Consider the following 16,653-nt stretch of genomic DNA (forward strand, 5'->3'; position numbering starts at 1 on the left):
CTTTCCAGTCACCAATTACTATTTTTCGATAATGTTCTTTGAAACTTGACGATGCGATATTACATTTTTATTTTTGCCAGTCTTTTCACGCTTACCGACAATTTTTATTATTAAAAAAATATAATAATATATAATATTGTTTTCCCTTTGTTATTATAAATAAATCAATATATCGAATTTTACGAGTATCTTCAAGAATGTCATTAATTATATTTCATTAAAATTCTCATCGTTCCTTACAATATACGTGTACCATCAGTAATTATGAAATATTACCAATATTACTTGAAATTATGAATAATTGAATATATAATATAACTTTTATTTAATCTATACGACATAATGACCAGAGTATATTTATTATTATTGTTATTGTTTTCATTCAGTTCCGAAAATTTGGGCCATTCAGACCAAATATTGGAAAAAAAAATGTTTTTAAAAATACATATCTGACACATTATAACGTGTTTACGGCGTCTCCTTAAACGATAGCAAATAGTTAAGTACCGAACTTGATAAGAATAAACGGCCAGCACTCTCTCATTATTTTTTTCCTTACTCGTTTGTTCGAACATTCGTGTTAATACTAAATAAAGGGGAGAAGGAGAAGGAGGGGGAAGAGGAAATGTGACGCAAAGCAGAGCAAATTTTCTTGTTTGTTAGTGACTCGTTCAGACTATAGTCCTTTTTTCTAAAAGATTGTACTATCATTTGAGGAAAAACTAATCACCACGCGGTAATTTTTATTTTTAATCACGAATACGCGTAATTGTTGTTTGTTTTTCTTCTTTTTAAATAGCGCAGTTAAAGAGGAAATATTAAAATTTGTTGTTTAAATAATTAAACTTGAGCCTAATTTCGATCGATATGGTGATATGTTTCAGAGGAAGAAGTACCATTGAATCTTAGCACCAAACCAAACGACGTATCTTCTAATATCACCAGGAAGAATGAAATTTGGTCACCTGGTTCGGTTTGCGAAAGAGAGGCTAGAGAAACGAAAGCACCATCTTCTAGGAATCCTTTGGCTACTTCAATTATCAATAGACAAATTCATCATTCACCTCTCACCCCACCATCGTCGTCCGAAAGAAGCTTTCAGGTGAGTCCCATCATATATCTAATTTCATTAGGCCCAATAAAACGAATTTTTATCGATAAATTGAAAATATTACAAATTTACAAAATGTATGACGATCCCGTTACAACAACGATTACAAATAATAAACGAATAATATCGCGCGCGTGTTAATTAGAAAAATGATATAAATTAGAAAATAAATTGTACCGACTATTGCGGAAATAAAGAAGATAGGATTTTCGGAATGTCGTAACTTAACTGGATCAGAAAAATGAACATTGTCCTCGTCGAGAAGCGCGAATCGTTGAGCACCAAAGATCAACGATAGGCCTTCGAGGAAGTCGAGTGGTATCGGTCCTGGAAATCTCGAAGCTACCTTTCATGACACATACACACACAAACATATTCTCTCTCTCTCTCTTTCTGTATAGTCAATGTGCACCTTCAGGTGGCTCGTGCGTGGGTTTACCGTACGAACGTGGATTTTACGAGCTCGTGTGTAGACTTTTATCGACATACTCTTATTTTGCGTGAACGTAAAAAGCAACAACGTTCGATTTCCATCCGACTCGAACGCGCGATTCCTTTCTTCCTTCCTTCCTTCCTTCCTACCTTCCTTCCTTCCTTCTTTATTTTCCTTCTTTCTTCTTCTTTCCTTCGTAAGAGCAATCGCGGATCTTCTTCGAAGAAGATCGAAGATCAAGACCCTCGGCGTCGTAGTAGGACATATGTATGCGTGAAGGCGTACGCGTGCACGTTCTTCTTCCAATCGACTCTTTCGATCTTTTTAAACGTTCAACGTCGTCCTTCTTTGCAACAGAAAAAAAATCAAGACACCATTGCGACGCCGATTTGCCCAAGTTAATCGACCTACCTGATTCTTTTTACGATCAATTTGCAAGACCCATGAGAAATCTTATATATATATATATACGATCGCGTACGAACAAGTTAACATCCTACGATATGAACTTTTTATTTTTAAAGAATCTTTCGAACGAAACATTGATTTTAAGAATAAACGATCTTACGAATCATTTTATATCCGTTTGTTAACTGTTAATATGATAAATACAATAGTTATAATCTTCCTTTAGTTTTACTTTTATCACTTTACTTTTGTTGCGAATGTAAACAAAAAAAAATAAAAAAAAATCTAACCAAATGAAAATTCGCTTGCTGACAATATTCAATTTTTCAATAGTTATAATCTTCCTTTAGTTTTACTTTTTTCACTTTACTTTTGTTGCGAATGTAAACAAAAAAAAGAAAAAGAAAACCTAACCAAATGAAAATTCACGATTTCTTGGTGAAAAGAAGAAACTACGAATGTGTCTTTGATTATGCCGATTTTGAAGAGTCACGCGATCTGAAATTCCTGCGAAAGTATATAAGTACCCCCCAGGAGTTGTTGGTGGTGCAGAGGAAACGGGTCAAATGTTTTGACGTATTACATACGTATATATATATATATATAGGTATATACATAAGTAAGTACGTATCGGTGATCGGTAAGAGGCTACGTCGTAATTACGTGCGATTCGATGGTAGCTCAAACTCTTTCAGCAGTGGTTTTACGTCCGACACGTAACTGTAATGCGGACATATTAGGATATGCGGGCCAGACGCGTCACGTAGTTTTTATTTCGGAGGACTGATTTTTATTTTTCCAAACCAAGTTGCCGTGTAGAGTTACTCGGAAACCTTTTGCTGATACCGATCAATTCCAACGACTTCAACAAGCTTACTTTTATCGCATTGTTTGAGAGGAACTTTTTTTTTTCCAAAATTCCTATTTTTTTAAATATATTCATTTTTGTTATCGTCAATAGCTGTGTTGAGAAAGTTGAATTAATCTCTTTGATAAAAAGACTTCTTTGTTAGTATTGAATAAGCGTGATAAAATATTCGTAAAGAATTAACTAGGAAAAGGAAGAGTAAAAAGATGAGATTTAATAAAGAGTATTTTTCGGATACACACCGAATCCCATTTCCTATATCAAGGATTATAACAAAAGATTATTTTCCAAATTGAGATCCAAACTTGATAGAAATTTCTTTCGTTGAATGAAATTAACTTTACGTTCATATTTTTCTTTTTTCATTACGAAATATATTAAAAATAAATTCGCAAACAAATATCTATGCTTTCGAAAATATCAATTTTATTTCAAATTCGAGATATAATAAAGAAAAGAAGTATGAATGAGAGGAATGGAATGAAATTAAAATCAAATTTATTAGACCAATCGTATCGATGTCACTTGGGGAAAGTCTCGGTCAAGTAATAACGACAACAACAACAACAACAACAACAACAGCAGTAACAGTAACAGTAACAGTAACAGCAGCATCTCTTAACGTTTGCGGACGTCTTGCGTTTTCCTTTTGTCTCGAAGCGCCACCGGAAGTTAGCACTTTCGTGTCGTGTTACGACAATGGCCCGCGTGCTCCACTCCCTACCCGCTTTCATTCCCACAATCCACCGCTTCCTTTGCGACTCTTGAACGAAGTGCCGCGGTGCTTATTAACGATCTCTCCCTTTTACCTCCTTCGTCCTTCCTCTTTTCTCACTCTTTCCTCACTCTTTCCTCACTCTAATCTTGACCCCTGGCCCCGTTCATCACCTCATAGCCGATGATCTACAAACGGGACGAACGTTTTCACCTTAACGACGCGGGTATTTAATTTCCTCCCTTTTTTCTCTTACGAATGACAAAAAAAGAAAAAGAAAGAAAGAAAGAAAGAAAGAAAGAAAAAAGTTCAACCGTTATCGATACCGTACATAATAACTATTCCTTCATCATTCGATGTATAATTGTTAATTGTCGTGTAATTATTATAGATATTACGAACAACCAATTTTTCGAGAAGAATTGTTTCTTTTTTTTTCAAGAAATTAAGGACACACGTCAATTAAGTTGCACACGTCGTCGGTGCAATACTTTTTTTTTAAATAATTTTTAAAATAATATTATACGTATTGAAAATATATCGTTAAGGAATAAAGTTTCGATGCTAAAAGGGATTTTTCGTTGGAGACACTTTGATGGTTTTCGTCGTAACCGGCTTTATATCGATTTTTTATACTCTTAGCGAGGATTTTTTTCTATACCTTTTTATCATTATTTTATTTATACTTTCTTTCGTCGGGCCACACATGAAAGCAACACGATCAAGATCGGGGACACTCCCTCCCCCTCCCCCTTCTCCCCCTCCCCCTTTACGAGTCATTTCACGTTCGACAACGCGTCCCACGGGGACACGCGAGAACGGGTTCTGGTGTTTCACTTGAGCATTATCCGACGATGCAGGACGACTCTCGTCGTCTCGCGTGTGCATTTGCACCGGGAATGTATTTGCGCCGGTGGGTGATCAAAAAAGGGGGCTGACTCAATGCCGCTCTGTTTTACCGCACCGAAATCTTAACGCAACGACGTCCGAAAAATAAATGTCGGTTTTTCGGCTATACCTCTTTCTTAAAAGTTTCTAATGTTTTTTTATTTCAAAATCGAAGAAATCAAATATCAACGAGATAAATGTAAGAAGGATCCGAATAGTTTTAGTTGAAGTAAATGAAAATGTAATATGTTGTTAACGCAATAAGATGAGAAATATTAGGGTGAATCAAAAGTTCACTGCATTTCATTAAACGGGCTTTACATTGAAACTGCATAATGGATTGTTTTCGTCAAAATGTTTGTATCTAGAGTAATCTTTTATGTTTGAGTATTTGGAAGGTTCGTTTACAAAAAAGACTCTTAGGATTTTCTTTAAAAGTAATAATAACGGTGTGAAAATTAAGAAAAAAAAGAAAAAGAAAAACGTTAGAAAACAAGTTGACGCAGTAGTACAGGTTTATCATTGAAACGGTTAACGTACATAGTTAAATCCGAAAAATATGATATATCAGTAAAGACTTTATCCTGTGAAGTATTTGACGAAATTTTCTCGTTAAAATTCGGGAAAACATTAACGGATATTTTTTTTTATTGAAAATTAACAACGAAAAGAGTATAAGTAAGAAAATTCGGTTTTGGGAAGATCGGAAAGAAGAGAAATAAATAAAATTAAAGCAGAACGAATATTATTCCATACAAAAGTAGTATTTGAAGTTGGATACGTTGAAGGAACGATTCCCTATCCAGCTACTTACAAACCTACATAAATACATATGTACATATATTGTCCGGAAAGAGACACGGCGTGTTGCTTGTAGCATTGTGACGACTGGCGCCTTCACTACAATGAGTCGAGGAAGATAAAATGAACACAGGTGCGTCGGTCGTCCCGACGCGGCGTATTACAGCGCAGCGCAGTGCAGCACAGTGTATAGCGCAGCACAGTGCGGCCCTCTTTTAAGGTGCCTTCTTCCTTTCCTTTTATTTTCCTTTTCTTTTTCTTTTATCTTTTTCTTCTCTTCTCTTCTCTTCTTTCCTTCACTGACTTACCTGATCGGTTTCATCTTACAACTCTAAAGATCTTTACTTACGCTTACTTAAGTACCAACTACTTACTCGTTTACTTATTTTTTTATTTACTCGCTTTATTCATCGATTCCGATCGTTCTTTTTCTCGCACTGAAGATTTGTCGAAGAAGAAGAAGAAGAAGAAAACAAAAAGAGAGAAAAAAAATATAGGTTTGAATATGCATACATGCACGTTAAAACTGGGTCGTTGAGGGATTTTTGTCGGATGTCCGACAAGTGGCAATGAAGGAAATAGAATACAAAGAAAGCGGAAGTTCATTCTATTTGAATACTTAATTTCTTCTTCAATTGAAATGAGAGATAGAGAGAGAGAGAGAGAACAAAGGGATGGAGTCGACAAAAGGTATAATTGCATCCTTACTTTGGCACGCAATTCCTGTCCTTTGGATTAATATCTACCTAAGGGTTGTCCTAGTTACGAATACATAGATTGTTTCTTTTTTTCTTTTTTTTTATCTCTTTTCTTCCGATATTCAAATAAGAGGAAGATTACCTGTTCTTAGAAAATACGATAAAACAAAAAACTTGAACATACTTTTAGAATAAAGTATTAACCCGAGAAACCACGAAATCCTTGTTACAGTGCAAACAATGCGGGAAGGCATTCAAACGATCGAGCACGCTCAGCACTCACCTTCTAATTCATTCTGACACGAGACCCTACCCCTGTCAATATTGTGGCAAGAGGTTTCACCAAAAATCGGATATGAAGAAACACACATACATTCATACCGGTAAGTATTGCATGTCCCTTTTCATTAAAATGAAAATCAATAATAATTTCCCTGTACATCATGCGCGCGTGTATGTGTGTGTGTATTCATTAGACAGATTAATGTTCTAAAATGAATTAATAAGTGAATATAAATCAATATTATTAATAATAATAATAATAATCAATGTAAATATATTTATACGGAATATAATTGGAAGAAAAAGAACTTAATAATACAATAATACAAATTATAAAAAAATTATCGTTAAAGGGGGAAAAAAGTTTTTTAAACGATAAGAGTTATGGATAATTTATCAATTAATATTCATCGAGCTTAGAAAGCTTTTTCTATCGAAAGCTTACTACTCTGTGGTCGATACTTTAACACGCACGCCCTTACACACGTATACATTTGATCACACATACAAGTACACACACACGTACACGCACGTAGCATCGTCCGAGTTGTATTTAATAATTCCAAACAGTTTTGTAACAAGACAAAAGCAGCAAACTATTCTCTTCGAACTTAAGTTCGATCGTAGAGTAGCTTCTCCATTTTCGTTGTTTTTATTGCTCATTGTTTTCGGGATATCCAAAGTACCACTACCACCATCACCACCACCATCACCCCCCTGCCCCCCTCGCGCTTGTCGTAGACACGAGCCCAACGACAAAGTTCAAGACGATCGGAGTCGCTAGAAACGGTTTACGAATTATTTACGAAGCCCGCTTGTTGCCACTACCTTACATTATTCAGTGTTCCTATTGTTGCCCTACGATCGACGAAATGTTTCAACATAAGTCGTGCATTTCATGACGACCAAGGAAGAAATGAGAGATAAAAGGATATTTTTCTTTAATCGTTTTCTTTTTTTTTTTCTCCTATCAAAATATATCGACAACAACGTAACAAAATTTCGTATCGTCTTTAATTGAAATATGTTTCATTTATAAATACATTTTTTTTTCTTTTCTTAATTAATTCGAATTCATTTAAAAATCGGGGGATAGGAATAATTTCATTTCTTTTCGTACGGAATTCGACGATATTAATTTTTCTATTGTTTTTTTTTTCTTCGAGTTTTAATCGAAATTAAAACGGGGTGAAATACGATTTGTAAATTGGCATTGATATAGAATGGGTTAAATAATGTAAACGAGAAATACGATGGATTTTTGTACGATTGTCGATTTAACGGTTTAATTAACGAGTGTGAAAGAAAAACTTTCTATGAATATCGATATACTTTAATTGGATGTTTAGATTTGCGATCGTAGCACCATAGTCGTCGTTGTCTGCATAGCCTCTTTTCTGTCTGTTCTAGCATGTGAACGAATCACGCACTATGTTACGTGGTACGGTATGACATGACTGTCAGGTCGATATTTTTCTTCTACGAAAGTCCTGACACTTTGAAAAACATGAATTTGCTTTTATGGGGATGATACTTAAAAAAACAAATCTCTATATAAAATATTTTTGTCGTAATAATGCAAAATAATTTTATACCAAAAGAAAACAAAAAAAGACAAACTGTCCGATCGCGAACGACAAAATTAAATTTACTTCAATTAGTTTCAAATAATTAATTTTCATTAGAAATTGATATCAAGTAAAGAGGCTAATGTTTGTTGAATAAATTCTCTTGTCTTTTGCAAATGGTTTAATTGCGTTACCATGCGAAGAAGATTAAGGTAAAATCGCAAGAACACTATCGTTACCTTTATAATTCAAGCACCCTATTACTTTTGCTAACTGGCAGCCCTTCTCTACAAACTCCTTCGCTTATAATTAGATTTCTATCATCGAGTAACGTTTAAGCTTTCCACGACATCGGGGGTTAATTTCTGCTTAATCCATTTAATTGGAACAAATAAATTATCGGAGTCTCGACAAAGCAAAATCAATCTATAACACGCAAGTATAATACAATATCATTGACAGAACATAGTTTTCGTAAGCTTATTAAATCTTTAAATCAGAAAATAAATTCTATTAAAATATATTATAAAGAAAATGAACAAAATATTCAGATTTCTTTATTACGAAAAATACAAAATTCGGCTTTGAAGAATAATCGTAAAATATTCGACCCTAAGTAAAAATATTGTTACAACTTATAACAAAGTTTCGAAGTTTCTATTCCCCTGATTTGTTACGATTTATATTCGCTTTCTTTTTAATACAGTTGAGTGTACTTTCTTTTGACCAATAATAATAATAATTCTAATGGAAGGAAAGTGATATCGATCGTTGATAAGTAGAAGCATAGGGTTCCCCAAATCTCTTCCTTCCGGGAACGAGCTAGGAAGTTTGATATCACGTGGCCACAAAGTATGCTACTAACTTCCCTCTCTACATATATATATACTTGTAATATATTTTAGGTAATGTAACGTACGCATAGTTACAGGGAAGATCACGCGTGTGTCATGCATCGCACAATGTCCTAATAACGGTTATATACGAATCGGACACATGTCTTTATTGATGCGAGTATGACGTCTGACGTCTGACGTTCGCCCAACAGCTGACGCTATCCGAATAAAACTCCCATGAAATTCGTACGAATATTATGTCATTTCGATTATCAAATTTTGCTTTATTTATCGAAAATAAGACTCATCAATTAAATTAACTTTCTTTATTATCGTACTTTTTAAACACGGTACGCGATCATTCGTGAAAAAGGATAGAAAGCTTCGTGTCCTTACGATTTGACGTTTCTTTTTTGTTTTTGTTGTTTTTGTTTTTAACTATCAATAACAAACAAGTTTTTATCGACAATTAAAAAATAACAATTTTCTTGGAGCCACTGTTATCTTCAATAGGTTTCAAAACAAATTTAATTAGAGTATTTATATATAAATGGGACAGAAATAGTATACAACCTAACGTTACATACACAAAAACCAATATATATATATATAAATAAAAATAATAATTTTCTACTTTCTTTTAATAACAAATTTTTGTCAAAACCGTGGAAAAATCGAAGTATAAAAGAAACCAAATTAAATTGTATCGGGTACGTATAAATAATTAGTGTAAATAAAATGTTTTAAATATTAAAATATTAAATGAGATCTATTATGATAGAAATTTAGTGTCGATTTAATCAGCTGCTGCGGGAAGAGCACATTTTCTCCTGAGAACGAACGGAAAAAGCTTATGTACGATGAGAAACGGTCTGTTTGCGGCGCACTAAGCGAGTTTCCGGCACGACACGCGCCAACCCGGCGTGCCACGAGCCACCAAGGGGGGAAATAACGTGGTGTTGCGTGCTAATTACTAATAGGGAAAAGGTAGGGAGACCTAGGAAGAGTATACCCTAAGTTCTTACTTTTCATCGTTTCCAAGCGGTATAGTAACCTAACGCGATAAAGTAGCTAAATGCGAGAGGACGAACGATTAATGCTGAGTTTAATTTGATTTTCACGCGATCTTTTCTCAATCTTCCTTTTTAAAACGACCCTTTTCTCTATCAATACACTTTTCAATCTTTCCTTACGATTCCTATGCGTTAGATGAAAATATTTAAATTTATCAAACTAGATTGAATTTTTGAAGTTATACTTCTTTTGGCGCGTTTGGGAAAATGTAATGGGAAGTGATTTTGTTCCGAGCGTTTGGAAAAACGACACCATGAAGTTTGTCGGTATTTACGACGCGCGGCAAAGCGATTTCAAGTATACGGCATGAAGTTGTCTTCTCTTCTTCTTCCCCTTTTTTTTTGATATTTTCTTTTTCTTTTTTTTACTCTTTCTTATATATATAAATAATAATAATAATTATTTTTCTTTTTTAAGTTATTTTTTTTCTTTGAAGTTTTTTTTTGAAGTTATTTTTGAGGTTATTGAGGTTATATTCGTTTTGGTACGGCAAAGAAGTATACCTTCTTACGTGAGTACATAAGTACACACACCAGTTTTTTTCGTTTACGTTATTACTATTATCAATATATATATATATATATATATTGTTATGACACAATTCTAGATTAATATTTATAATATTATGTTTGAAATAATGAATTATTATACGATATATCCCTTATACCAATTAAAAATGGTAAAATTATATATTATAGATTAAAAAAAGAAAAAAACCTATACGTGTGTGTGTGGTGCCCCTATCTTAGAAGTGTCGGCCACTAAAGTGTGAAATTACGTAGCACGAGTCGTATCTTTAGTTTTATGCGTATCGAATGAAGGATAACGACTAACATAAATGACTTTTTTTTTACGAGCTAACAGATTCTTACAACGATTATTGTACCTTGGCTCGACGTTATGCGACCATGTCTTGTTTGTTTTACTGTACGTTCTTAGTCTTAGGTGTTTTAGACGATAAATACACTTAACTAAAATGCGGGTAATTAGCGAGACTTTACTTATAGATGTATTCGTTCGTGTGTGTATTCACGTATACAGATATATCATATAAGAATAGGTATAGGTTATAAAACAATAATATCCCTTATGATTTACTCGTACAATTACTTTCTTTTTTTGTGTATAAATTTCTTTTCTTTGTTTTTGCGTTAAATATTAAAAATACGGAAGGTGTGTTTTTTCTTTGGAATGAATTTATTTATCGCTAGTCCGTGATTTGTTAACCTTTTTTCAATGTGTACAAATAATTGACTTGCACGTCGCGTCTACCTGACACACATTTACATCCTATTCAATTATTAACGTAAGTAAGTATTTACCTTTTCTTCGTATGGTTCGTCCCGCCTAGAAAATTATGTTTTCTTTTGTCCGTACCATGTACTCTTGCAATACGTCCCCATTTCCGATCGTTACTTCGGTATGATACAAATGCAGAATAAAAAGAATGATCGTGTCGAAGAATAAGAAGAAAAAACGACGAAACATAAGGGAATCGATCTTTTTTCCTTTTTTTTTCTTTTTTCATTCAACCCTTCTACCCTTTTCATTCGTCATTCTAAAATGAAAACGAACGTAAGTTTTCAGTAGTCTTTTTCTTTTTTTTCGGTGAAAATAAAAATGAGAAATCTAAGTTTCTGACGAGGGTTGGGGTTTGCTAAAGGGGGTGGGGGTTTGTAGAAAATGTTTATTCGTCGTGAAAGGATGTATTTTTTTTAAAGTTGTAAAATATATCATAAATATAGTAAATATGAAATATGTATATCAAAATTAAGAAAAAAATCACGTAAACCTGATCAGTAAACCGCATAAGAATTATTGTTGTTCTCACACACAATTCATTAGATTTTTATTTCTGAAGGAAACTAAAAGAAGAAGTTTATGCGACTAATTGCGAGATAATTAAATTCGAAGTTGCAATAGAACGAATTAAGGATGCAATTGTAGAAATCTTTGAGAAATTAGCCATTTTAAAAACATCATATTAGAACAGTGTTAAACTTGTACGTAGACACCCCGTAACATAACCAAATATTTGTTGGTATTGTAGTAAAAGTTAATGGCGGGATAAAATAGATCCATTTTTATATTTCTTAGCGATCTTTTAATATTCGCAAACCGATACTGAGGGCACTTTTATATGCACTCCATTCGATATACTCGATATAACCAAGTCCTAAGGGACGAACCCTCTACGGAGAAGAATGGCGTGATAATAACCCCTCGAGAGTTTTTGTGCCGTGTAATTGCAATTCTCTTTCTGAGGCGGTATATTGTTTTCAGCGCATCCATTTGTAGACACTCAGCGGAGTTTTCCCTCCCTTGCAAGACCGTTCTCTATAAATTATTCTCGCGGAATACGTGACAGCTTGGTTACGATCTATGCTGAAAAATAAAAATAATATTCTACGTAAATTTTGCTACGATAATATGAAACATAAATTCCGTATCTATCTTAGAAAATAAAAAAGAAGATAAGAGAGAAATTTATTCTATTTCATTTCTTCGCAATCTTATCGTAAATATTTTATCACTAAAATATTAAACGATCCATTTTTAAATATTAATATTTCATTTAGAATTAAATTCATTTCGATACGAAAAATATTTGCGACGATAAATATCGAAATTTGATGAAATTTTATTTGGTAAATGTTGTTATGTATAAAAAAAAGAACTTCATTGCGATTTTAAATAATATAATAATCAATTGAAAGGGCAAAAGATAAATCTTTTTATCGTGCGATAAGTTGTTTTAGATCAATTTTGAATTATTACGTAGAACGATTGTACTTAAAATATGCAAATCGTCGTTTCGAAATAAGCGGTTAAAATAAAACACCAGTACACGAGTAAGCAAATTCCTGCAAAGTCTTGATCATCGGTGCACGCATTGTGGTACACTATGGAGTAATCTACAACATAACATTTTTGTATCCATTGAAGAATCAATAATAGATCGGCACATACGACGATCTTTGTCATTCATCAAATTGATTTCCCTTATGTGTGCTATTTTTACATCTGTTTTTTTTTCCCTTACCAATGATCCAAAGAATACACGGAAATAAGGGAATTCCGGTCGTGCTTAAAAAATAAACGCAACCATAGATGAAATATATATATATACATACATACAAACGTATATTCCGTTCTACTGCAATTTCTCTCAATTACGTTACCCATGGCATGCTTCGAACCTTCGGAATTTGGATTAATAATAAATTTTCACAAATGTGCATGATCAAGAATAACGATGGACAAAGGTGGTTCGATTTTCTTCGCGTTTCTTCGATATATTCTAATTTTTCCTCGATAAGTATGATAAAAACGAATGAAAGAACAAAATGTAGGAAGAAAAAAAGAACAGAAAGGAACAAAAAAGAAAAGAAAAAGGATTGACATGGTTGGCAAAAAAGAAAATGTGTGATCGTATAAGCGCACGTTTATTGCTTTTACTATAATTTATTATATCTTATCAAATTATTCCCGATAGATTAGTATACACAATGAATCAACAATTTGTTGTTTATGATAAAATATCAGGATTAATTGCAACGTAATACACATAAAATATATAATATATTATCAATTAATAATAAATTAATAATACAACGGAATATATAAATATAAAACATTAGAAAAAAAAAGAAAAGAAAGATGTAACAAAAAATTCGATTAAAATGTTCAAATAATTTAATCATCCACTAAGTTCGACTAATTCGTACCGATACACTACCCACCAAGATAAATGATGAGGGAAATTTTAAAACGAACGTTATAAACGTTCGATGATTATCGGTAACGATGCATCAAAAAGAGACAGGGACGTATTACGATATTAAAGACTCTCGTCGTCTGATATCGAAAATAGAAAAGAGTATGTGTATGTGTACGTGTGTTAAAAGAATCTATCCACGATATATAATAGAATACATATAGCAAGTAGTAGTAGTAGTAGTAGTAGTAGTAAGCACGATCGATTTTTACTATCGCGGAAGATCCCTATATTTCCCGTAAAAAAAAAAAAGAAAAAAGAAATAAAAAATAAAAAGAAAAAAGATATAAAAAGATATAACAAAGACAGAGAGGAAAAAAGAAGAGAAGAGAAGAGAAGAGAAAAAAAAGAAAAAATAGGAGTAGTAGCATCGTCTTTTCTAACCGATCTCTATCTAGCAATAACCGAGTAGAAAAGGCGGATCGATTTGCCGACTCTCTTTCACCATCGTCGTTGATACGACATCGCGTTATTACATCAAGTTCGTTAGGCGAGTCGTGCATAATTAAGTGACCACCACCGACTCACCATCTACCCACCCACCCCCAACGGTCATCCCAACCTGTTCTCTCTCTCTCTCTCTCTCTCTCATTTTCTCTTTCTAACTTGCATGCTCCGAATGATAGGCGCGAACTCGCGAGTATTCGCGGCCGCGTATTACTCGAACAGGCACTGACTAACACAAGCATACTCGTTGCTTGTCGCAGATACGATTCTACCTCTCCTATCATTAAAATCGGCCACCAAGTGAACGCTTCGGTCGGTAAATATTTAAGTCGGTCGGTAAGGGGCTGGTAATGAGAGTCGGCATGGATCGATATGCTGCTTCTCGTTCGTAAATATATATAAATATATATATATATATTTTTTATTTATGTATGTGTGTTTGTGTATGAGCAAGGCTCGGTCACTGACACGGATTCGATAGATAATCTTCTTCACCTGGACCTGTTCTACTGATTTATCTTCCTACGTGATTTTTATTCAAATTTTTGTCGAAATTTCTTTTTCTTCTCTCTCTGTCATTGTTTTCGATAGATATTATTTATATCAATCGTACGTTTTTGAACAATCTTTTGATTTCAAATTAAAAACGATATTCTAGAGAAATCTTTTCAACTTACTTACATTACTTACTTTGATTATATTTACTAGCTTATTTCTCCTCGTAAAAATCGATCGCAAAAAAAACACGTGCTAAAGTCTTTTCTTTTTTTTACTACCATCAATTTATCTCGGGGAAAGCTCGTTCTTATTTCTATAAAAAAAAAAAATAAAAAACAGGAAAAAAAAGCTCGTCTATTTCTCTAAAAAGTACCGTTATGACGCTGCTCGTACGGATGAGAAAGAGAGCAAAGGTAGTTCGTTCAATTTATATACTATTTGTCTCTTTTATCGTTTCCTTTTTTTTTTTTATTTCATTCTTTTTTTTTCTTTTTTTCTTTTTTCTCTCTTTCGTTCGTTCGTTCGTTCGTTCTTTCTTCCTTCCTTCATTTCTTTTGCCTTGACTCAACAAAGTTATGGTGATCGAATCCTAGACGGCAATTACTATAATTGTATTTTTCTTCGCGCAAGTGAGTAGATAGGAGCGATGACAGGAACGAAGTGGCGGAACAGTGCGACAACAATATTCAATAGTCCTCGTGGACTCTACCATTCTTTCTTCTGTCATGTGAAAGATAATAATTGTAATGGTATATCCGATAATGCGATGATCGCCGATACGCTGAATTAAAAAAGAGAGACGGTAGATAAACTAAATAGATAGATTCAGATGAGAAAGAATTTATAATATAACTGATATCGATTTCTCACTCGATCCAATTAGAAGAATATCCAATAAACGTGTTCTGCTAATTGTAACACTGCCACTGAACCCCTAAACACACACACACACACACATTTAGGGGGGAAATAATTTATGTTATTATTTATTTGATATATTTTATATTATATTTTTATACCGATTTTTTATTAGATATCAGATTTACCAATAAACGTGTCCCTATATATAATTGTGACATTTGAATATAAATTTACAAATTTTTCAAACAAATATTCTTTCATATACAGTTATATTATTCCCTAAACGCACACACACATTTAGGGGGGAAATAATTTATTTTATTATTTATTTGATATATTTTATATTATATTTTTATACCGATTTTTTATTAGATATCAAATTTACCAATAAACGTGTCCCTATATATAATTGTGACATTCGAATATAAATTTACAAATTTTTCAAACAAATATTCTTTCATATACATTTTTGATCATAAAATAAACCTTTTATCAATGTTTTTACGTTCAAACGAATAACGACAATAAATGAAAAAAGATATTAGACGACACGATAGACGAAAGATAAATGGGGGGGGGGTGCAGAAGGAAATAAATTAGTTGATAAAAAAATTCCCTTATGTGTAAAACGAAACGGAACGATGACCGAAGGAAAGGTTGAAATTTATGACAAAAATCGAGAATCGTCTTGATATCAGAAACAAGTAACTTATCGTAACAGACAATCGTGAAATACAACGAGCACGTCACCTCTAAGTGTACACACTCAGATAGTTTATAAGTTTATTTTCTCTCTTGTGTGTGTCTTATAACGGCTCGGTTGTAATAGTATATTACATATATATATACCTCTAGCTAACGTTTTAGTATACTTTTCACTCCCCGAGCAAGGGTCTGCCGTTCTCCAGAGAATATTATTCGCCGATATCGCTCGTTATACGGCACGTAACTTCGGCCAATTTACCAGGAAAAATTTACTTCCCATCTATGTGTGTATGAGTATTGTTGTACATATAATAGGTATGCTTGATATCGAAGAAAGTGTATTCTATCATATCTATCCAACACGTATACATACACACATATATATACATTATAAAAAGATGCTTACGCGTGGGCGTAAATACACTCTATCTAAATACATTTCTATTGTCTTTCTCTTACTTTCTCTCTCTCTCTCTCTTCTTAAACGTAAGTGTGATAAAAATTGTACTAAAAGTGCAAGCAAGCACTTTCCAACTATCGGTACGTAGTGTTAACGTTGTCGGGGATAGGGTGGGGGGTTCTTTGCGGTAGGGTTTAGTGGTAGAGTGTTTAGTGATGGTGGATGTTGAGGGCAACCTGAAGTGTGGTGAGAAAATTAATTCCTTTTCGATAGAATCTTAAC

The 16,653-nt window shown here is 33.3% G+C and overlaps 1 protein-coding gene across 1 annotated transcript in view; it reads left to right on the plus strand.

Moving 5' to 3' along the window:
- The window catches only part of LOC122525947 (zinc finger protein 205-like), a 61,984-nt gene that overhangs the window by 42,570 nt on the left and 2,761 nt on the right, over nucleotides 1-16,653 (plus strand). Inside the window, exons 4-5 of the mRNA XM_043648989.1 lie at nucleotides 885-1,102; nucleotides 6,155-6,305. Coding sequence (XP_043504924.1) covers nucleotides 885-1,102; nucleotides 6,155-6,305 — 369 coding nt within the window. The remainder of the gene's footprint in view (nucleotides 1-884; nucleotides 1,103-6,154; nucleotides 6,306-16,653) is intronic.

This window comes from Polistes fuscatus, unplaced genomic scaffold (assembly GCF_010416935.1).
Source record: "Polistes fuscatus isolate 324 unplaced genomic scaffold, CU_Pfus_HIC Scaffold10, whole genome shotgun sequence".
Taxonomy (NCBI): domain Eukaryota; kingdom Metazoa; phylum Arthropoda; class Insecta; order Hymenoptera; family Vespidae; genus Polistes; species Polistes fuscatus.